Genomic DNA, 22,548 nt, shown 5'->3' with positions numbered 1-22,548 from the left:
ATGAGCGTTATGGTGTACAAAAGTACCAACTTTGAAATGTAGTGGGCGAATGCACTTCGGTCATTGTTTTTGCGAACAGTAAAATTCCTCAACGTTTGCGGATATGGCGAGAACATGACGACGACGTTGACATAATAGGTCTTACATCATCGATGAAGCACCACTGCATGTCAACAGTACAGTTTGTCAAGCTCATTGTTTCGTCTTCAAAAACAAAATCAAGGCTGCATCAAGGTGCGAATTGCTTTGCCTGGAGTTTTTAGAAATCACTGATATGTATTCGAAATTCAAAGTATATGTTCCGGAATCATAAGCATTGAACGAATATGTTGTAGGAATCGGACGTTTGATATCAGAAGAAGAGTAGAAGAAAGCTTGATAATGGATAAACGACCAATGATATATATTCAACCAATATCTTGCCGGCTCGTCTTCTTATATGATACGCTATTACTCTACTGTTGTTGCTGGTAATGACGGCGCTGCTACTTCAGCGGGACCGATTCTTCCTTTGGATCGTTGACTGTTTGTTTACAGTTAATAAAGTAGCAGATAACGGGAATCTCGATTATCAAAGAATTCGCACGATATGCATATCGGAGTAATTGGCGATGTTTTGGTTTAAAAACGTTCAGGAACGGTAAAAAGATTTTTTTCCCTCTTCTTGTTTGTTCACTCATCAGCTACTTGCCATGTCGTCAGACTACGTCAAATCGTTGCTACAGCTACGTCCTGAAGTGAAAAAGGACCCACGCACCATTGCTTTATGGCGTAAGAGGCTTCTTCTTGGCCTTGTCTGCTTCATTGCCATCATTCCGGGATTCTGCTCCACTATATATGTAAGTCTCAGTATCATGAAAAAATATAAAGTGACAGCAGAAACACCTGACTTTCTGTATATGCCCTGATCTGTTTAAACTACTAGCTTCCAGCCTTGGAAGAGATAACTGCCGAACTGAACAGTCCTACGATTATGGTGACGCTCAGTAACTCGCTTTACATGCTGTTCATGGGTATCGCTGTAAGTACCTTGTTTCACCCTCCTTAGAAGAAGAATTTTCTTCGTCTGCGGAGGATCAGCTCGCGCTAAATGTTTTGTTTGCAGCCGATCTTTTATAGCAGCATTAGCGATCACTGGTATGTTCGTCGCTCGGTCTACTTTTTCAGCATCATCATTTACACTGCTGGTTCTCTTGGTGGCTGCTTTGCCTACGATATCTATGTCCTACTCGGCATGCGCATTCTTCAAGCAGTGGGCATCTCATCAGCTTGGGCTATCGGTGCTGGGTAAATTATATTTAAAAAAAGATTAGCGCAAAAGGATTAACGGAGACTAACTCCTTTTTTTTTTGCCCTTGCAGTTCTGTAGCTGATGTATATGACGTGGAAGAACGTGGTAATGCGCTGGGTATTTACTTTACGGGGCAATTCGCCGGTCCCTTGTTTGGCCCTATCTTTGGCGGGTTTCTCGTCGAGCGTTGGGGTTGGCAGTCTGTGTTTTGGCTCCTTTTCGTGATTGGATGCATTCTCTTGCTCCTGGTCGTCTTTGTCATGGAGGAGACATACCGCGAGGAAGACAAGTGGGGCAAGAACGGAATGGTTGAAATTGATCCTGACCAGAAAACCGAGGAAACGGCGGTTGAGTCAAAGATGGTCAATCCGCTTGCGTCGCTAGCTCTGCTCCGCCATCCTTTTGTGTTTATTTGCGCCACTAGCACTGGCTTGGCTTTCGGTGGAATGGTAAGACATAACTAGCTGTGCTGAAGCAATAATTAGCTACTCGAACAGATGACAAGCTTACTCTTTTTTTTTTGCGGTGTGGTTGATTATAGTTTGCCATTGAAAACATGCTTCCTGAGCTGTATACCCACCAGTACGGATTTTCGTCCAGCCTTATCGGTCTTTCGTTTATCTCACCTGGTCTCGGTGAGGTGATTGGCTCGCTGATTTCTGGAAAACTCTCGGATATTTTCCTTGGGCGTGCAATGGCGAAGCGCGACGGGGTTGCTATGCCTGAAGATCGATTGGCTCCTAATGTTTGGTTAGTTTTAAGCTTAACAAGTACTTGGAAGAAAACCGCTGCTAACGTCTGTTGAAATGATAGGCCGTGTGCATTTCTCTTGAATCCTTTGTCATTCTTTCTTTGGGGCTGGCCCGTTCAATTGGGCTGGAACGTCTGGGTATCGATCATTATGTTTGGCGTCCAATGTTTCGCTATGGTCAACGTTTTCAACCCTGTCATGTCGTATCTTGTGGACTCTGTGAGTGGTCGTGGTGCTAGTGTCACTGCAGCAGCCAACCTCGTCCGCATGATCTGGACGTTTGCGCTTAGTTTGATCGGTAAACTATAATCGGAAAACTCTACAACCATCCTTTTCTTTCTTCTCTTTTCCTGTGATTCTGATCGGTCTAACATCGCACGTGTTCGCACAAAAGAAAGAAATGCAAAGAGAGAGGAGGTCTGTGAATGCGACATGATTTCCAAAACTAACATACGTTTTTGGTTTGTAGCTAACCCCATGACCCAAGCTGTTGGCGCCGGCTGGGTCACGTTCTTCTTTGGCATGTTGAACTTGGTCTGGGCGTTTTTCGTTCTCGCTTTGAAACTGAAGCCTCAGATCCGCAAGTACTCGGGCTATTAATGATACCCTTCTCAAGGAATGACCAGATCCCTTCAATAATAATGCACACGGTGAGTTTAATTTAGCTTAAATTTTAGAACATGGACTGTTCACTAGGAGCATTCCATCGTAATAAAATGTTACCATAATACTTTTTACTTTTATATCATCACACATCATTGGTTTACTTTTCATCTTAAAACATCAGCCTTTGAATATTGCTTATGGAAATGGCTTTCTCGAGAGATATTCATCTTCGGAATCGATGAATGCAGATAGATTATTAGAGCAATCAATTGTAACAAACCAGGGTCTAAAATAGGTCTCGTTGGTAAGAGATATGGTCGTCAACATATTATTGTCTATTGTAATACTTGCCCCTTCTTCAACAAAACAATTATAATGCTGCGCCGTACTCTCAAAGACCTTATGAACTATTACATTAAAGCACTGATGACCTGCCGAACACATCAATGTATTCAACAGAAAAAGACAACAACAAAATGTCTAAAGAAATCAAGTCTTTGAATGATTATAGAACCCAGATAGCACTATCCTGTAATATCGATAGATATCATTTCACGGAGAGCCACAGACACCCAGCTGATAGGAAAAACAACAACTTTATGCAAATAAGTAGGGTACTTAATAGCGGACTGATGCTGAACGTTCCAAAATGATTACAACACTCGCAAGCAGGGCCTATTATTCCCGTGGGCAGGAAGAAGACGGATTACTCTTTATTTCCAAGTGTAATATGTTACTGCTGAAGGTTTAACAAGGAGTAAGGGTGTACTAGGACGAGAAACTTGATCATGAATGCTTTCCATTAATGAGCATTTTATTCAGTACAATACTGTCAATACCAACTATCACTTACAGCGCCACTTTTCTCATCGTCATAAGCTAAACTATCTTTGCATAAATATACATACCGGTGGATTAATCTCCTTTTTAGGGGAAAAAGCTCTAATCATAAGATCAATGCGGGTGGATCCATCTAACAAATTTATATTGCGGGGTATACCAGTCAGCTCGCACAATTGAGTTGACGGGATCCGTTGACATGTGATCAATATGTATAATTCCCATGGCTTTCAGATACTTTTACTGTAGGAACTAGATTTTACTTCGCGGTGGTGCAAAGTTTGATTGGCGGACGGCACCAGGTAACGCTGTCTCTCAATTAGCTCTTTGTGTGCGCCGGTCGTTGTTGTTGTCTGTATATGCACATCTAGAAAAGCCAGCTTATTTATTTTATAGCATAAATGTTTTGGCCGGGTCTGGATTTGAGTCTAATGTATATATGCACAGAGACGGAGATCTTTGCTTTTATGTGGTGTAACCAGTCTGCGCGGGTTTGTGATACCACTAGGACCCCTTTCGCTGTTTAGCCGGGCAATGATGAATGCATGCAAATGTGCGCATTACTGTCAACGTTTCTTTTTGCTCATCTACAAGAGACGCTTTTCTCTCCGCCGCTATCGTCATTCCTAAAGACTATGTGTGCTAGTACGTAGCAATAGTGATGGTGATGATAAATCATGTATTAATTATAATTTATTACGGTTACGTGTTACCATTTAATCAGCACCTTTATTAACTCTGATGGATCGCTGACAATATCGTCGTCCTCCCAAGCGACTTGTTTGTTTGTACTAATTTAAATGATGTGTGCTCCGTGTGTTTTCTGTGAGTTAGTCATTCCTACTACCATGTCCATGGCTACACTTTACACCCGAGCTTCTGACTTGTTGTTCGCATTTGATTACTTTTATTAAAATTTCTTGGCTAATATTGCATGAGCAAGATTTTTCTTTGCGTGCCAATGGAATGGATGGAAAAGCTGACATTGCATATACAGCTTCCCGAGACGGTGGAGAAAAGAAAAGAGTGACAGACTTTGGGCGGAGAGCGAGTCGGGGACATGGATAGCACATAATTTGCTGGTCCCGCTCAAAACTCTTTTTACGGGATTTAACCTTCGTTAGGCATGTGTGCGCGTGTACCTCTGCTTCACCACAAGTGACACATGGCGAACAATGAGCTGATCTGTGTGTCTCTCTGCAATTCATTGCAGCCGTTTTTTTTTTTTTTTTTTTTGCTTAGCATCGATATCTGGTATGTATACGGACATTCCTCCCCCGTCTTCAATGTCGGAAAGTGTAATTATCAAGATCCCTTCATAAGAAAATAGACTTTTTGGCTTGCTTTTAAAAAAAATAGAGTGCGGAGCAAAAGAGGATGTCTTCTTTCTTTCTTGTATTTCTCACAACAAAAGAATGACACATCTCAGGTACACACTCGTTGCTATTCCTTTTGTTATTTGACATCCTAGACTGAGCAACACTCTATAGCGATTTCTCCTATCTACGTAGGTTCAGCTGACGCCTTCTCATCACCGACCGACCGACCGAGAGAATGCGAACGGATTTGTCTAACCTCGCAACGGAATGTCTTTTTGTTGTTCCTGTAGAACGATGCTGCCTCGAAGTATATATTTCCATGTTTTTAATACATCGTATATGGACGAACGAGCGGTTCAACTGTTTGCGGCCGTCACAAATTCCCAAGATGGCACTCAAAAGCATCATCACGTACCTAATGATTATAATGATGTGTACACAAACGACATGGGGTATGTGAAAACTATCAAAGGTCATGTCGACAAGGTCTCTATGCTACTAGCAAGAGCGCATACTGATCTCATCCTATTTCTTATCAACACACGCATAGATATTATATCAACGTGGATCAAATACAGAGAAGGTTTCATGGAGCGACCTGATAACGGTCAAATTATCCAGAAGCCATTCCCATATTGGGACGAGTACCACCAAAAATTTGTTCAAGTAAGCATATACGTATTCCTTTTTTTTCACGTGTCATAGCAAAGGGATGCTAAATAGTCCGGAACTGCCGTTATTTACTTCACAGCCAATCGATTACATTCAATGTGTCACATTCGCATTACAAACCGGCGTGTTTTTCTTGCTGCAGTGTTTCTGGAATTACCTATGCAACCGAGTCGCAAAGCGATCGTTCATGGGCTCTTGGGAATTCAAGTTCTATATCTTATGGTAAATAACTGATATTTTGTTTTCTGGCTAAGATGCGGTGTAACTTGAGGATGGCATGCATGCATGCATCAAATTACTGACTTTTTCCCCTCAGGGCACTTGGAAGTGCTGCCATGTTTCCAGTGCTGCAGTGGCGATGGAGCGATGATGAGTTGTTGAGTGAAGTTGTGCCACAGCTGGCATATGCCTTGCAAGGTGCGTTCTAATAGTCCACTTTTATCTTTTTGCTGGATATCGGATCTGCAGTACTTAATCGTGGCTATTATCCAGTGTTGATCACTGCTAGCCTTGGTGTTCGCTCCCACTTTAGATTCAGAAGACTCTTGAAACTGTGCAAAGACAAGATCGGTGCCCGATTGATGTATTTCAAGGACATGAACGTCATGCTCACTATCATTTTGTTTGTCTACGGTGCCACGCTTGTCTTGCTGTGCGCAGACGGACTGACGACGAACATGACCATCAATTCCAACAAGTTTGCCATCGACCTATTGATTGCCAATACTAACATGTGTGTTATCTTTCTTTGGCTTTCATTCGTAAGTAGTCCGGAAGACGGAACGGGTGTCATTGGACGTGGGGACATACATGGCTAAAACGCTATATATAGATTTCGATTTTCCACCCTCGAAAAGCGGCAGGCAACAAGGTAAACACGTCCCAGAACTCAACCCACGATCCAGAGGAGTCAACGAACCCTCGGCTCAACAAATTCATCATGAACGACACAACAAAGCGATACAACAACAATACAGGCTCGCCCCTTCCTCCACCTATCTCCACAGCGGATTCATCACAACCAGCAGCACAATCATCGTCCCGCTCACCAGAACCACTGTTTTCTCCCGACGCTCCCTCACCACAACCGCTGTCGCCTCCCCCACCGCACGCAGGCATTGACAGCTATTATCAGCGCGCAACTGGCACTGCATCCAGCACCACTGGCACTGGCATTGACAGCTACTACCATCACCGCACGACTGGCGCGGCGTCCACTACGACCGGAATAGATAGCTATTATCAACATGGCCCCACAAAAGAAAACGGCTGGTAAAATAAACAGATGATGAGTTGCCGGAACAACTCGTACACGTATTATTATTATTTGTGGGGTGATCGTACATGATTACTTGTTAAAGGGAGCGAGGCATGACAATAACAGCCTTAATAATACTATCATGATGCAGTGTCGTCCCACCTTTTTTTTCCTCCTTCTATCTGTTACTATCATTACTATTATGTTACAATTATTTTCGTTAAAAGAAATCGCAAGACATATGTACACTTTTTTTATTTATTTCTTTTTACTTTTCTTTACACAGCTTGTTGCCGTGCTGTTAGACATTCTGATGCTTGAGGACAATTGGGAATGATGGAGCATCGTACCTCGCTTGCTCTCGTTTTAAGGCAAGCGTCACATCGACATGACGGGAGATGCTTTTTTCTATGTTCGTCTTCTAGGTATATAAGCTTGATAAAATTGCCAAAATCGCATGCGAGACCCGTTCCATCCAGCGGTAATACATGGTGCACCGTCGAGAACGGCAACAGCTCATAATCTTCATCCGGTTGCTGCTGCTGTCGTTGTTGCTTTTGGTCTTTCCTCCGTCGCCGGCTACTATTGCCACCGTTCGTGTTCTCTTGTGGATCAACACCAAAGAGTCCAAAGTACGAGTCGAGTTCCTCCTCAGTCTCTGGGTTGTCTTGGTCGAGGTCAAATGTCTCGACGGGTATCCGTTCTTGATCTTTGGCCGAGTCGTAGTACTGTAGGGATGCAAACCATGCCTCCCATTGATGGGTGCCTGCCTTTTGTCGAACGCCAGCTAAAAGTCGACTCCTTCCACAGAATGCCAGGCCTCGTCCAGCGGGCTGGTCAATTTTGCCGAGATGTGTTGGCACAAGCTCGATCTCTTCGCCGTCGCCCGCCAGTTGTTCAATGTCTAGGAGTTCTAGCAAGTTGTCTCCGTCCGATGCTGCTGTTGTCGATTTGGGTATCATGTGTGCTTGATGACGCTGTCGTCGTCGCGGTGGTCGAGTCGGTGTGCTAGTGGTAGTATTGCTGTTATTGCCAGAGTCGCCCGACTTCTTTTTGCGTTTGTACTGACTTCGATGATAGTCTTTGCTGCAGAGCGTACAGCTTCCGTTATGACTGCTTCCGCCCACACGCTCTAGACGATACACGTCGACGATGCCATCGGTGGAAGATGCTGCAATGAAGAATCCGTTGCCAAAGCACGTGTCACAGCCTCTGCACATGCCCCGACCCTTTTCGACTTCGCAATATCGGGTCACTACCAGTTGGCTGATCACAGCACTACTGTCCACTGCGGCTGCTGCTGGTTTGGTCGAGGCTTCCGCGAGTGTGCATACGGGCGCGCCGGTCTCGAAATTCCATACACGCACTGAACGGTCGCTGGCTGCAGTAACCAAAACGCCCATGCCACCGACAGGTAACTCGGTCGCAATAGATGTGATAGCGTGTCCGTCGTGGCCCTTGATGCTGTACGCGCAAGTCCATACGCTCGTTATGTCTTGTCGCTTCACTATTTGTCGCTCCCAGCAAGTAACTCGGCCGTCCTTGGATGCAGTAAAGACCCACGACACGCCTAATTTCCGATGGGGTGCCTTGGCTTCGACGACATGGAGAGTTGAAATATCGCGCATGTGGCCTGATGGAACGGTTTGCATGCATTCGCCTGACAGAATATCCCATTCGCGGATCATTCCGCTCTTGTGTGCAGTGACAAGGTAGTTTTGCGACTTGACGGTGGCATGGCCCTTGGTTTTAGCTGCTACTTCGGCAACCACGGGGTGACAATACTCAGCAACGGCACCGATAAACTGAACAGCCAAGACGCGATCAAGATGACGCTTTTTCTTGGACAGAGGGTCACCACTGCCATTATTGCTGCTGCTGCTGCTGCTGCTACTGTTGTTATTGTTGTTTCGTCGGTTACGGAAAACAACTTGCTGCTGAGGTTGCTGGATATCGCCATAATCCCGTTCGATGCAAAACTCGCGAGTGACTTTGCCGGTGCATGCACTCCACACCCAGATCATGCCATTGTTGAGGGCTGCAGCGATCCACTTGTTACCTTGATCGATCTTTACGCATTTGGCAGGTATGGCTCTGGTGCTGCCGTTGTCACCGTCGTACCTGAGTTGTGTGATCGGTCTGGCTCGGCGAGTGTCCCATGCAACGACACGATCATCCTGTCCGCACGAGACAACGATGCCGTGTTTAGCATTGACATCAAAGCGACGGACGTCAGCCACATGTTGGCCCGACAACGTTTTGATCGACACGTTGCCCACGCTGCTGTTGCGTTTCTGGTATTGCTCTTGTGCAGAAATCGCACCCACGTGAATGACTTCCTGATCTTGTCGGAAATGTTCGCGTAAACGACGGACAATGACGTTGGACGAGATGATGCTTGGATTCAACACACGCAGAAGGATCTTTTTGAACAGCGGGATTAGCCATTGATCGCGGTAGGCTGGTGTGAGCCAGATAAGAATGCCAACGAGGACAATGCAGAGCACAAGGCTCGGCACATTGATGCTGGAGAGGAAAAGGAAGGTATTTCGTGCACATGTGAACACAAAGCTCCGAAGTTTCGATGGCGGCTGCCGCTTGCTCTGCGCTACTTGGATGCTCAGTGCTTTGTTCCGATAGGCGGCTTCAAACGACTCGACGGTAGATGTTGCTGGCATACCAAAGGTGGCAAGGTATGGCGGCTCGACACGAAGCCATTGAGTTTCACGAGAGGGGTTGATGATATCCCAGTACTCAGTCGAGACGGTGCGCAAACGTTCCGTTTTCGTCAAGAGTTCTTGCTGCTTCAAATCGACATGGTACGACGATGGCGGGCAAAAGGGAACTGTGGCTCGTCCAAAGTAGGACTGAAACATCATTAAGCCTAAGATAACCATGCATAACTATACATCATTGTGCGTGGTTAGCGACAACGCTTTATCGGCATAGGTCTTCACACGGTATGAAGAGAAGGATATTTTCTTCTTTACCATTAATGCATTCACTTCTCGATGCGTTTTAAAGTCCTTGCAGTCTGCGCAGCTGGTATGCTCGCTGGAGTCCTGAATAGGACAAAAATCAGGCGATTGTTTCTGATCGTCCTCTACGTTGCTGATAGCTAATTCTCGCAAACGCTTGGAGACTTGACGATCGTCAAGATCGGCAAGCTACATGAGTAGTTATGCAGTTAGCATTACTCAAACAATGACAAACAATAACGTGTGTGTGTATTTTTAGCACCCGCTTAATTGTACCTCAGCACGGTTAATGTCGATAGAGAGAACCGCCATGAAAAAGGTCATTTCCAGACAAAACTCGACCGCAAGAGCCACCTGGGCGAACAGACAAAACTGCTTGATCATAGGCACCTCCATGGCACGACCGATTTCCAGGATAGCCAGTTCAGCCATGAGCGTACCAATCATGGGAGCGCCAACGCTTTGCAGACCTTTATTGAGCTTTTTTGAGTACACAAGGTCATGCGGGCCATTTGGCTTTCTTTGGGCTTTTCCTTCCACCTTGTTCCTTTGCTTAAACACACACACACACACACACACACACACACTCTTTGGAACTGTACCTCGCGAAACCTTCTCCTTGACTTGCATGTCGCAGCCGGCATTGACAATGGCATTCGTCAATAGAAACGAGTTTTCCAGCGTTGCGACGTTGGAGACCAGGGGAAACAAATACCATGGCACGGCATCAAGCGACGCACCGAATCGGTCGAGGATGCTGAGAGTGACAGTGACACAGGTGATGGATGTGAACACCGCAGCCAGACCCAGGCCGTATCGGGACTTTACAAGCTGTGTCGTTCCAAAGGCAGACGAGACAATGAAGAAAATGACCATGTGTGACAAAAGGAAAGCATACACACTGATTGGTATGTCGTAATCCGGGAAAAGAATCTTGAACTTTTTATAAGCAGTGTTAGAGATGATGAACCATGTCTAATTATTTGGAGAGAGAGAGAGAGAGAGAACAGGTACCTTGTATTGCCATGTTATTGCTGGCGCGTTGGCTTGCTTAATGTACCAAGACGGAGACATATGTTCGTTATAACGTTCGATGGCTGTTTTCCAAACGTGTTCGTCGCTGTTGCGCAGCAAAAGTGCCGTCAAGACAATGGCATCAGCACCAACTAGTTTGCCGTGCTTATCAAGCGTTACATTTTCAAAGACTGAGAGAGGGTCGAGTGACGACGACGTAGAATTGTATCGATTCAGCGAAGCTGGCCAGTCGTCGTGTATCATTTCGTCGTATTGCCATAAAGTGCCAAAGGGTGAGTATAATTTAAAATAAGGCAAATCGTTTAATGACAGTGAGTGGCCCTTCTTGTTGTTCAGGTCCACTTGGAATGTCGTTAAACCAAGCTGCCAATCGCGGGCCCGAGCCAGCAGCTCGTGAGTGACCGGTTCGTTGTTGGGATTGGTTATGCGAACCTGGTATACGGCAAGCATGTCGCTGGAAGGCTGTTTAAGAATAGGTTGAACGTGGGGCGTGTATTGCCAAAACTGATCGTTTGCCGCATCGGCCAGGACGGATGTGGTGTAAAGTGAATCACGTAATCGTTGTACGGCCGGCCAGGATAGAACAAGTGCAATGAATAAGGACGTACATAGATAGGAAAATTTGCGCAAGGCACATGCCTTACCAAACGCACCAATGCATGCGTTTAGTTTGGCAATGAGCATAGAGGGAAGAATAATGGAATAAGGGAGGAAAGGGTGGGGGAGGGGGTTTGGTGGTGGCAAATAAAAAAGAAAAAGAGCAAAAGCGAGGGAGGGAATAAACAAAGCAAAAGGGGAAAGGAAGGTAGAAGAAGAATAAAATAGAGAAGAGAGGAGAGAGAATGGAGGACGCCCGGGGCACCTGAAAAGGCGGTCGCCCTTTTTGTGTGTGTTGGCAGGTGTAACACACAGACAAAGAGCTGCTGCCAGTCAATTGTTTGGGCTGCAGTGAAAACTAAACAGGGTGTGCAGTATATAAGTTACTAGCAGAGACACACACCAACCTCTTTTCCTAAGAATGGTCTTTTTTAAACAAGTCAACTACTCAAATGGTAAAGCAAACAATGTTGGGATCATTGACACAGACCTCCCGTGTCCTTTTATGGATAGGTCCATTTTCCTCGTGAAAAAAAGATGTCTGCACTCAGCTTACACAACTTTTGGCTCAACATATACAGCGGGCATGCAATTGTGAGCTATAATGACGGTACACAGCTGATTTTCTGATATGTTATGCGTTGCTGTTGTTGTTACATAAAGCGCGAGCTGAGTCAGGATGCAACAACTGTGCTCAACTGGGCGAGTTAAGCTCTTTTTGCCCCACGATTGACTTTAGGATGAAAGAGTTGTCAGCGGAGGGAGGGCTGGATCTTATCTCGAGACCCGAATAACATCAGACGTGGTGAATAGCGACTTTTATTGGTAGCAAAACGTGCTTTGGTGTAGTTACGGAGCATGAGGAGCTTTCAGAGACAGCTGTTGAGGACAAGTTGCAATAATAGCATGTGTCAATAAAAGTGATGTCAAGCTGGTCTCCTTCGTCACTGTTCGCTACTTGACTGAGAAAGGTCGGTACCAGTTTATCATACAGCTTTACGTACTGTCTGCTTGATTGTAAATGTTTTTTTTTTTCGTAAAGTGTTCCTTATAGTGAGCAAACAGAGAAAGGCATCGCCAAATACACCCAAATAGCTACTTTAACTCGGATCGCACGTGTAGTAGAATGTAGCAGCAGTATATATTAACAGTGTAATCCGACTATTTACCTATTCATTTGCTCGGCATGAATTTTCAGTATCCCGCGGACCAGTCTGCACAGATGCGGGCGAAAAGACGCCATGTCAAAACAGTTTGAATCGCTCGGCTATGTTCTACTACCACCACTGGTTGTCTGCATGCACAAATACAAACGTTGACAAAAAAACAGATTGTATCTCAAAAAAAAAAAGGCCTTAGGAATGCAGGTGAGATATGTAAAAAATCAGACTTTGAAGCGAATCCTTTGTATAGTAGCACTCGTACGTGAGACCATGTGGAGGCACACACTTTTAGGATTCGGATCATTGTCATACTTATTTTGCTCTGACTTTCTATAGTGGGATGCGATCTAACATACGCCACTTGGAAGAGAGAGAGAGAGAGAGACGATCCACAACAGCAGAAAAAAACAAAACGATGCGTGGCGTATATGGACGCAACAAGCAACGAACGTGGTACCTTGCCCTTTTCGGCCCTCAAACAGTGAAGACTCACTGTATATAGACTGGAAAGACCGCACCATTACTTGGTCAATAAGAGTACATACTAGAGAGCTTGGTCTGAAGAGTTGCTGCAGTCTGTGAAGCTAACCATATAGGAGAAGCGTCTGCGATGGTACGTGGGGATTCTTCTCATCCTCCCTCTATATATCAGTTGATAATAGAAGAAGAAGCTTAAAAAATCATGCCTAAATGACTTTATGCTAATCTCACTTTGCTTTGGTAACATTAAGGACATCCCTTTGTTTGTTTTGATGCGATGATGTACATATGCAAAACGGACAAAGCGCCGTTTTTGGGACAATCGAGGCAAAGATCATTTGTTTGGTTACACAAAGTGTGGCAATCATCACTTATAATAATCGCAAGCCTTTTTATTTTTCTCTCCTTCTTTTCTGTTCTTTTCTCTCTCTTGAACTTGTTCTTTTCTTCTTTGCATGAGTACTACTACAGATACTACACCTGCAGTGGTAAAAGTACCACAGAAGCCCTCACAATGGTCTAAGCTCCAAACAGCCACCCATTTGATGGGCGGTGCTGGTGGTACAGCAGACAAGAAAAAGAAGAATAAAAATATGCAGTCAGCAACACCACTGACCATCGACACGCAGCACATAAATGGCAACGGCGATCATGGGCCTAATAAGCAACCAGAGCCTCAACAACAACAACAGCAGGAGCAAAAGACAACGTCGAAACACACGCGAGTGGCGTCTTCTACCGTGTCCGCCAACACAACCTTTTCAAATCGCATCAAGAAGAATCCATTTGCATTTTTGAAAAAGGTATCCTCTCCAACCACAGGCACGAGAAGCGTACCCAGCAAGACCCAGCAGCAACAGCCTGACCAAGTGCCGAATCGACTCAAGGTGTTTGTGGGGACGTGGAACATGTATGGACGACTACTTCCGATCGACCTCGCCACGTTCCTGACACACCGCAAAAAGAACAACCAAGAAGAGATTGAAAGAATACCCCATTTGGACCACACCCCGACCCATCCTTACCATATCCTGGCCATCGGCACGCAGGAGTGTGAGCGGGACATTTCCGAATCCCTCATTTTTCCATCCAAAGAACTCTGGGAAAAAAGGCTGCAAGAGTATTTGGGCCCCCAGTACATGCTGCTGCAGACTGAAACGCTTGCTGCGTTGCATCTGGCTGTGTTTGTTTGGCAGCCTGTGAGTCACCTTGTTCAAGGCATCCAATGTGACCGAATCAAGACAGGTTGGGCTAACATGATCGGGTAACTATTTCTTTCCCCCCTTTTCCTTTTTGTTCATAATAGGAGGAAGCTAACAACGGTATTGCTATAGAAACAAGGGCGCAGTGGCAATTTCTCTTTTGTTTGGATCACGTTCTTTGCTTTTCATTAATTGTCATCTACGGGGTAAAGTGTGAAAATGGCTGAGAATGTATTTTACTTATTGGCAGCTTATAGGGTCTATTAATACTGATGCACTAAATGTTCTTTTATAAAAGCACATCAATCTAAACTAACGGAGCGCAACGCAAATGTGCAGCGCATCCTTCACGAACTTAAAATACCGGAGTTTGCAACCGACCCGTTGCTATGCAACAAGAAAAACCATCACCACCATGCAACTTCCTCGTTGTCAAGGATACAAAGCACCGCAAGCAGCAGCGCCAACAGTATTCGTCGCCACCGCCGTCGGAAACGCCGAGACGACACTAAGCCAGAAAAGGCAGAGGTCGAGGCAATATTCTCTGGTAAACACATAAAGAGCTTTTCTTTTGTCACACCGTCGTTAGATCCAGATTGCTAAAAAATGCCTCTCCCCCTCTCTCTCTTTTGCATTAGGTGAAGCCGAAACACCCAGTGTGACAGAGCGATTTGATCATGTTTTCATATTTGGCGATACAAACTACCGCATCAATGCCGACAGAAAATGGGTTTTGGACACGGTCAAAAAAGGCGATTATAAAGTAAGTTAAAGCATTATGCACTATTGCATAATTATTATGATTGGTCGCGCGACACCTGTTTTGGAGCACTTATAAACTTTTCTACATAGTCTCTGTTGCGTTTCGATCAGCTTACAGTAGAACGTCATTCGGGCGCAAGTCCGTTGACAGCTTTCAATGAGCATCCTATTGACTTCCCACCTACGTACAAGCTCGATACCATCAATAACGACGATGCGAGCGAGTCCAGTAGTGATAGCGGCAGTGACGACGACGATAGCCATTCTTCACCTTTTGATTGGTTCTCGTCTGCATCCTCTTCACGTCGGTCCACAGCACAAACGACACCTACCACGACTACAGGGGCTTCTTCCGCTACCCCTTCATCTTCCTCAGCTACGCAGCAGCAAAGCAAGGCATCCGCTACCGCAGGGGCTTCTTCTTCTTCTTCTTCTGATACTCCTTCCACACCCTCATCTAAACAGCAACAACCAAAGCAAAAGCAAGCAAAACAGCAGACACTAGCGTCACAGCAACAGCAAGTGCCGCCAGTACCGCCTCTACCACCACTACCGCCTCTACCACCACTACCTAAAGAATCTTTGAATAACAACAAGACCAGACATCGCAAGCAGCGATCCCTATCAGCACCAGAGATCCGTCCATTGTCACAACATTTCGTTTCGCCTAGCGAATTAAAGTATGACAGCAGTGAAAAGCAAAGGATTCCATCCTATACAGATCGAATCTTGTGGCACGATCGAAAGCGGGACTGTCCCGACTCTGCTGCTGCTGTTGCTGCTGCTACGGTATCAGCAGCCTCAACAACAACAACAACAACACGCGGGATTGTAGCAGCAAGCTCATCAGCAGCAACAACAACGGAAATCAAGCCAGCCGCTTGGTGGAAACGTAAACGAAGCATGTCCAAGTCACGATCCCTTGCAGCAGCCAAGGAGGAGCCGAATAAGGATACCATTTGTTGGTGGTACGGTGCAATTTTGGATCAGGCGCTTGTCGGTGTAAGCGACCATATGCCTGTTGTGGGCGTCTATGGTATTTATTTCGATGAATGGGAACCAAAAACACAGATCCCTGCCACTGTCGCCGCTGCAGCAGCAGCAGCACCTACCAACACCATTGCCAATACCACCACTACTGCCACCACAAAAGCACAAGATACCCAACAACAACAACATGCCGCCAAGAAAAAGAAGAAGCATTGGTGGAAACTCATTGTATAGATACTAGACATGCCAAAAATCTAAAGTTATTATCTATCATAAAGTGGAGCATTATATTTTATTTGTGACCAGCAGCAAAAAAAAAAAAAAAGATACATCAAGTAACAGGAGCAGACAACGAAACGATGGAATCATAGCCAGGCAAAGAGCTTCTAGATAGCCGTGTGCGACTGCTTGCAGTGCTCTTGTAAGATGGACAGCGCGACAGCTGTGCCATCATGCCATTCCGTTGGGTTGATGATGCTATTGAAAGCTGCTGCTGCTGCTGTTGTTGTCCAGGATCATGGTCGGCCATGGGTGAATAAGCGAGAATAACATCAGTTGACCTGCATTCAGTCTGATAGGCTGGCAATAGCTCTGCGAAATCATCACCCTCGTCGCCATACGTCGAACATGTGACTTGATCCACCTGGCACACGGTGATGGGTATAGTAGCGATGATCTCTGTTGGGGAGGCGGGGGTGGCGGGGGAGTAAAGAAATATGTAAGTGACACAACAAAAACAACAACAACAACAACAACAACAGAAGCAAATTTAAGCTTTTTTTTTTCCTTCCACACACCTTCAACTTGACCGTCTTTCTTGGCAACTGAAATTAAAACCTTTAGCCTGTGTTTAATCTTGATCATGTCGGTAGCCACATCCGAAGGGATCTGACTCGGTATCCGAAGCTGTTCCGTCTTGTTCCACGACGACGACGACGACGTTGATGAAGGAGATGACGACGGTGCTGGTATAAAATGATCGTCGCGCAAGTAACTTAACGTATGACTTGACTTGCGCACAAACTGACCACGACAAACAAGCGTGATGTATGATTTCAAGTAACACGCCACTGTCCGGATGCGTGCGACTCTCGGACTAATGTTCTTGAGATAAAAGTCTATTGGGATTGTGCTACCGGGTCGGCAGACAATGCTAGGTAGGCTGACTTGATATTCCAGCAGAGGATGCTGGTCGCCAAATAATGCCCGTTGCTGCAGGCTGTGTGAATTGCGGAGGCATCGAGCGACACGCACCGGTCGTCTCACCACAAAGTTGGGTGTGAACGTCGGTCGTTCGGCGATCGCTTTGAGTCGGTATGTAATGTCGGCATGGCGATCTTCTTGGCGATCGAGGCTGGCAGGTAGATGAGCAGGCAGTTGTAAGCAAAAGTCCCTGATAAAATAGGCATGGTTATTTAGTTTTTCTTTGATGGGGATGACACTGATGATAATAATACAATGCTTACCATTTCTGACGGCCATGGAAAATTCTTGTGCTTTTGGATGGAGGCAGAAAGCTCCACGAGTGTTCTATCACTGTGCGTTCTTCCTTGTAATGGTTGCCTGGAAGAAATGAGGCGATAATTAGGGGCTCCGAGAGTTCTATTCAAGAATGCTGAATAGCGTGAAACAAGTAGAAAAAACAGCTCACCATCCTGACCCCAATGGCATCGTGCCCGTCCTTGGAACTTTAGGGTAACTGATTTAATGCGGGTATTGCGACACTCCAGAACAACGCTGCCTCGTAGCAAGCCGCCTTCGTCTTCATACAGAATGATCTGGCCGTTGTCTTGGACGGATATGCTGAGCAGGTCGTTGCTGTGCATGTGTTTATTACTGTTGTACATTTCTTGTTGTAGTGATGCTTGTGTGTGTGTGTTGTTGGATGGAGTAAGTAAATGAAAGAAGGGGGACGAAGAAAGAAGAAGCGGAAAAAAGTGAATATATAAGGGTCCAAAATAAGAAAAAAGAAAATAGGGCCGGTAAAACATTCTCTTTCTCATTGTTTCATAATCGTCCACTTTGTTTACAGCTGCAACACCAACAACAACAACAACAATAATAATAATCATCATGATAAAAAAACGTGCGGGCCGAAGACATCATCTGACAAGAACGAAAAAAACTGTTGGGCTGATAAATACAAAGGGTGTCACAGTCATTGCTAATGTAGTGCTGCTTTATGGAGATGATGGGGTCAATGGCGACTCCTCTGGCGATTGCAGTGGCTCTTGTGCCGGTGATAGTGGGGCCGTCGTTACTGGAGGAAGGGGAGGAGAAGATGATGAGGATGCAGCCGGAGTTGTTGACGCACCGTTGCTTGCAGCAGCAGGAGCAGCAGGAGCTGCAGGTGGAGGTGGTGGAGGTGGTGGTGGCGCCATGGTATTAACAGCGGACGACCGCTGGGAGAGCATCATGTGCCAAGCATAGTGCGGCAGCCGGAGCATATTTTGCAGCATCATCACCTCATAGTCGGTATCTGGCACAAGCGGCTCTGTGCTTTCCCAGAGTTGTTGGAATTCGGCGTCGACAGATTCTTCAGCAGAGCGGATCCACACTTCTTCGCGGAATCGTTTGTGCTAAGGGGACATTTATGGTTTGAAGTTGTTCAGTTCCCACACCAAAACCTCACATCTCTCTCATCAAAAAGTTCTCTTTTACCCGTTCTCGGTCTTCCTCCATCCGTCGCATTATATCTTCTTTAGAAAACCCATCATCGCCTGCTGTCTGTGATGATCTAAGAACAAAAAGAATGCATTGTTCAGTTGCTTTTCCTCTCTTATCATCATCACTCAACACTTTCTTACTACTACTTACTCTGCTGCCGCCGCTTCTCGCTGTAATAATGGTTTCTCAACTACGTCAAGCACTTCAGTTTCGAAATAACGTCGTCGTCGCCAATTGTTCAAGATCTATAGATCACACACAAAAAAAAAAAAAGTTGAGTTCATTCTGAATTGCTCTCCAAGCCCCCTTCCGGCCTTCTTCTCTCCCTTGCATATAGCTTACCTTGCGTGTACTTCCAATATTGACATTGCCCTTTGCATCGTTGGGTACGACAGTTTCAATGATGCGCGGTAAGTCCTGCCGAGTGAGATCATGGTAGCCTTTGAATCCTGCCTTGTGACTGATGGCAAAGATGGCGTCAAGGACATATACAATATTAACCCGCGCGTTTATGGTCGCCTATTGCCAAACGTAGCAAATAGCAAAAGCAAAAAGTATAAAAGAAAAAAAAAGATAAAAAAAAAGAGACAGTATTATTATGGGATTGTGCTTTTCTTTATATCATAAACTTGGCTTGGGATTATAGTTGTGTTTATGCAATAAAAAAAGTAAAAAGATTTCATATTTTCCTCTGCCTCTTTCCTAAAGCCATGCCCCACCCCACCTCTGCACACGTCCGTATGGTTTTCTTTTGGGGGTGGGTGGGTAAAGACGCGTAAAAGCTGGTCTAAACCACCTTATCCCAATCTTTCCTTTTCCTTCTCCAAAACAATAGTGGTGGGTTCCTCTTCTGCGTTGGGAAAGGACGCAACGATCCTCTTTCTCTTTCGCATCGTAGGGAATGATGGTGGTTGGAGGGGTGGGGAGCCAGTGGATTGTTTGAGGGGGGAAGGTGTTTGGGAGTAATATATAACAAGTTTCGTCGGTTTGCACGGTGATTCCACGCAAGAAAAAGAAAACCGCAAATGTATATATATTACCTTGTCCAATTGTTCTAACAAGCAACTGTACAGATCTTCGGCGAGATTTCGATGTCGTACCGCATAGTTGGCTACCTTTTGGATCGACTGCTGCGACGCATTCAACTTTTCAAGTAGGGAAAGGAAATTTAAACGACATTCGAACGGATCATCCATTGAGTTGTGAAAGGTAAGGTGGCAAGTATTTTTAAAAAAAACACACAAAAGAAGTGTCGCACCCAATCAATGTTGCGAGCCTATGAAAATTAAATGTCACGTGTTCCAGAATTTTTGTTCGCCTTGTCAAGTCCATTTCTGAACAACGGTTGAGCATGCAAAAACTCTCCATTATTTCACAGTTTAGTACTGTTTAATAGAGCGCAAAGATGCGCAGAAAAATGTCGCGGATGAGGATGGTGGTCTAGAGAATATAGATTACACAGTTGCTCACTTGCATCACATACTGAGTTGTTCTTAACCTAACGTGGCGCAACCTATTGCAAGACCATCATCGCCTGGGCCAATAGATATTTGTATGTGTAATTGCTGGTTTATTCCATTAGCCGAGAGAGACTGATACAATTAGGGTGTTGAACAAGCTCCAGAAAATGCGCGACACTGTAATATTGGTTGTCATTGTTGGTATTATAATATTGTTATCGCATAGTAGGTGCGCTTGATGAAATTGAAGAGAGCTTGGTCTTGTCACACAAGCACTGTGCCAACAGTCCGTGAAACAAGAGTGCGGCGAATAAGTAGGCGGCAAACATGGGATGCATATTTGTAATCACTATATATATGCTAGGTGTACAGTACACTATTGTATATAGGCTTACTACTATAAAGATACGCGCTAGTACGAGAAAAGTGACTAACTTGTAACCTCGAGGAAGGGAAAGCTCTTGATAGTATGATACCCGCAAATCCTCAGATATGTGCCCATTTACGCGCATTGCCTTGAGCCAGCGGACGAATACCTCGCCGATAGCAAACGAGCTACAGTATACATAGCTTAAAGTTGGGTGTACACTGCAGCGAACGAGTAGTATTCGTCTTGAAGGAAATAGCTTGCTGCCCAGTTCAACCAATGTAGCACTGGCCGATACCGCCAAAAATGACATAGCGGTAGTAAACATTCCAAAAACTTCACGCTTTGTCATCGACATTGCGATATTGTGTGTTGACAATAAGGATGATGATGGAGTTGATATCAGTACAGTAAATGGGAGTCTTCGCCTTCGTCATCCACAACAGTTGTAATGGTTCTCATTTCTGTTTTGTTGGTATCTATCAATCGTCATCAAAACTCCTATGTACAGTTGAAAAGGATGAGAGAAAAAAGGGAGAATCAATAATTCCTGAGCAGGTAAGAAGCATATATATGATTTCTTTCTTTTGCAACCCACGAATACAAAAGCTCAAGTCATTGATGCACGATATTGTACGACTTAGATTCCTCATGACAACGTATATTTGCGGATGGTCGTCTCGTCATACGATGGTGTTAGATCAAATACATTACGTGACGGTGCTGAGGGAAGGAGTTGGGGGAAAGGACAGAGTATTGAAGTGGCATGTGAGAATCGAGGATAGTACAGTATCGGGAAATTATAATACAGCTACTAGATGGAGCTGAAGAAAGGCATTGACGGGCAATGCTAGCACGATAAAGAGCAGGCGACGTCGTTGACAGCGGTAATGAATTGCATGTCATGTCTAAGGGAGTGAAAAGAACGTGGTGGTTGTGCATAGTATGGTAGTACTGTAACAATCGGTGGTAGCAGTGGCAGGTATCGTAATTTCAGGCTGACTGACTTGTACTTTTTCGTCTTCATCAGCAAATCCGGAGCTGCAACTGGCTCATTTTATGCGTTTATTTCTGTAACGTCTCGAATTTTCGTAAAAGTTGCGTTCGCTTGTTTCTGCAGGACAGGTTGAGCAGCGGCCTCGTAATCAAGTGCGTCTCCAGCAGCCAAGCAGTAATTTGTAAGACGACGTGAAAGACAACGGCACGGGAGTGGATGATGATGGCGACACTGTCGACAGGTACGAGGAAAGATGGACATAGACATCACCAAAGACGAAGGAAACCGGCTACGAACCAGCTGGATGATGCTGGAAATGCCAAAGGTACACATAATGCCGCATGCTGCGAGCATGCACAGGGCGGCAGACGGAAGTAGAACGATGAGCGGGAACAGCAGTAGGAAATACAGCAAGGTCACAGACTGCGGTAGACATGGTGAGGGGCAGGATTTGTAGTAGTAATTAGGAAGTAAGGTAAAGTTAAAAAGAAAGCAACAAACTTCATCCATTTTATTTCACAAAAGAAAATCAAGTCTCTCGAACGCGTTGTCGTCTATATATACAAGTCAGTGGATGGGAAAAGTTCAATTGCTTTGGCTACAACAGTACAGCAAGTTTATGAGTAATCCTAAATTTGATGTATGATGTTTAGGAGGCACCTTTGTGGATGCGTGGTTCACGGATAGAAACTTGTGAACGGGGCTTGAGCACAAAAATGTCAATGACACTGTAAACCACAAAATCTGTCGGTTTCTATGCAGTGCGAAGCAGTGTGCCGCTGTAGAAAATATCAAGCCCCGTTGTGCATTAAGCACTGTGCCGTTGCACGGAGTAAAGCCCGTTATGAATTAGGCACTGTGCCGTTATGAAAAACACAAGGCCCGTTATGAATTAAGCAGTGTGCCGTTGTAAAGAAATTAAGCCCCGTTGTGAATTATGGCCTCATCCCAGTTTTTTAACGCTTCTCGAGCTGCTCGAAAAAACTCATCCTGTTTGACTGAACGTTTTGACATATCAAAGAGTATAATGTTTTCTTCCGTGCCTCGTCGAAGTAAGCGGGATGATATCGGTTGACCGTCGGCTGCCATGCTGCCAAGTGTCATTCTTGAATC

General features: G+C 45.1%; 6 protein-coding genes across 6 annotated transcripts; 3 read left to right on the top strand and 3 right to left on the bottom strand.

Moving 5' to 3' along the window:
* Positions 1–662: 662 nt before the first annotated feature.
* On the top strand, positions 663–2,794 carry BDB00DRAFT_856236 (major facilitator superfamily domain-containing protein). The gene is made up of 6 exons (XM_053125777.1): positions 663–962; positions 1,027–1,287; positions 1,362–1,740; positions 1,833–2,041; positions 2,105–2,340; positions 2,512–2,794. The coding sequence occupies exons 2-6, from the start codon at positions 1,091–1,093 to the stop codon at positions 2,640–2,642; spliced, it is 1,152 nt and encodes a 383-aa protein (XP_052973339.1). The 5' UTR covers positions 663–962; positions 1,027–1,090; the 3' UTR covers positions 2,643–2,794.
* Positions 2,795–5,519: 2,725 nt separating this feature from the next.
* BDB00DRAFT_775122 (uncharacterized protein) lies at positions 5,520–6,755 on the top strand (the record flags this gene model as incomplete). Its single annotated transcript, XM_053120198.1, has 4 exons — positions 5,520–5,701; positions 5,796–5,896; positions 5,972–6,240; positions 6,312–6,755. 4 exons carry the CDS (start codon positions 5,520–5,522, stop codon positions 6,753–6,755), a joined length of 996 nt encoding a protein of 331 aa, XP_052973338.1.
* Positions 6,756–6,925: 170 nt separating this feature from the next.
* Positions 6,926–11,599, bottom strand: BDB00DRAFT_856228 (sterol-sensing domain of SREBP cleavage-activation-domain-containing protein). The gene is made up of 5 exons (XM_053125776.1): positions 10,730–11,599; positions 10,318–10,654; positions 9,992–10,185; positions 9,728–9,904; positions 6,926–9,640 (listed from the first exon to the last, which is right to left on the bottom strand). The coding sequence occupies exons 1-5, from the start codon at positions 11,432–11,434 to the stop codon at positions 7,016–7,018; spliced, it is 4,038 nt and encodes a 1,345-aa protein (XP_052973337.1). The 5' UTR covers positions 11,435–11,599; the 3' UTR covers positions 6,926–7,015.
* Positions 11,600–13,445: 1,846 nt separating this feature from the next.
* On the top strand, positions 13,446–16,178 carry BDB00DRAFT_878952 (Endonuclease/exonuclease/phosphatase; the record flags this gene model as incomplete). The annotated part of the gene is made up of 5 exons (XM_053127807.1): positions 13,446–14,254; positions 14,325–14,398; positions 14,491–14,739; positions 14,831–14,955; positions 15,045–16,178. 5 exons carry the CDS (start codon positions 13,446–13,448, stop codon positions 16,176–16,178), a joined length of 2,391 nt encoding a protein of 796 aa, XP_052973336.1.
* A 97-nt stretch (positions 16,179–16,275) lies between these two features.
* BDB00DRAFT_878951 (uncharacterized protein) lies at positions 16,276–17,770 on the bottom strand (the record flags this gene model as incomplete). Its single annotated transcript, XM_053127806.1, has 4 exons — positions 16,276–16,622; positions 16,742–17,337; positions 17,411–17,507; positions 17,596–17,770. 4 exons carry the CDS (start codon positions 17,768–17,770, stop codon positions 16,276–16,278), a joined length of 1,215 nt encoding a protein of 404 aa, XP_052973335.1.
* A 238-nt stretch (positions 17,771–18,008) lies between these two features.
* On the bottom strand, positions 18,009–19,898 carry BDB00DRAFT_943176 (CTD kinase subunit gamma CTK3-domain-containing protein). Its single transcript, XM_053129430.1, has 5 exons — positions 19,652–19,898; positions 18,954–19,130; positions 18,762–18,856; positions 18,606–18,681; positions 18,009–18,523 (listed from the first exon to the last, which is right to left on the bottom strand). The coding sequence occupies exons 1-5, from the start codon at positions 19,805–19,807 to the stop codon at positions 18,125–18,127; spliced, it is 903 nt and encodes a 300-aa protein (XP_052973334.1). The 5' UTR covers positions 19,808–19,898; the 3' UTR covers positions 18,009–18,124.
* Between the last annotated feature and the right edge of the window lie 2,650 nt (positions 19,899–22,548).

The sequence above is a fragment of the Zychaea mexicana genome, assembly GCF_025766255.1.
Source record: "Zychaea mexicana strain RSA 1403 chromosome Unknown BDB00scaffold_154, whole genome shotgun sequence".
Taxonomy (NCBI): Eukaryota; Fungi; Mucoromycota; class Mucoromycetes; order Mucorales; family Lichtheimiaceae; genus Zychaea; species Zychaea mexicana.
Note: the sequence above shows the minus strand (reverse complement) of the source record. Positions and strands in the feature narration are given on the sequence as shown.

Coding starts and splice junctions, on each gene's coding strand:
- BDB00DRAFT_856236 (XM_053125777.1), top strand. CDS start 1,091: ATGTTTTGTTTGCAGCCGATCTTTTATAGCAGCATTAGCGATCACTGG. Junction 1,288..1,361: donor GCTTGGGCTATCGGTGCTGG/GTAAATTATATT, acceptor TTGCCCTTGCAG/TTCTGTAGCTGATGTATATG. Junction 2,042..2,104: donor CGATTGGCTCCTAATGTTTG/GTTAGTTTTAAG, acceptor TTGAAATGATAG/GCCGTGTGCATTTCTCTTGA.
- BDB00DRAFT_856228 (XM_053125776.1), bottom strand. CDS start 11,434: ATGCTCATTGCCAAACTAAACGCATGCATTGGTGCGTTTGGTAAGGCA. Junction 10,655..10,729: donor CAATAACATGGCAATACAAG/GTACCTGTTCTC, acceptor GCTTATAAAAAG/TTCAAGATTCTTTTCCCGGA. Junction 9,905..9,991: donor TCGACATTAACCGTGCTGAG/GTACAATTAAGC, acceptor CTACTCATGTAG/CTTGCCGATCTTGACGATCG.
- BDB00DRAFT_943176 (XM_053129430.1), bottom strand. CDS start 19,807: ATGGATGATCCGTTCGAATGTCGTTTAAATTTCCTTTCCCTACTTGAA. Junction 19,131..19,651: donor TGTTAGAACAATTGGACAAG/GTAATATATATA, acceptor GTTTGGCAATAG/GCGACCATAAACGCGCGGGT. Junction 18,857..18,953: donor ATATTGGAAGTACACGCAAG/GTAAGCTATATG, acceptor TGTGATCTATAG/ATCTTGAACAATTGGCGACG.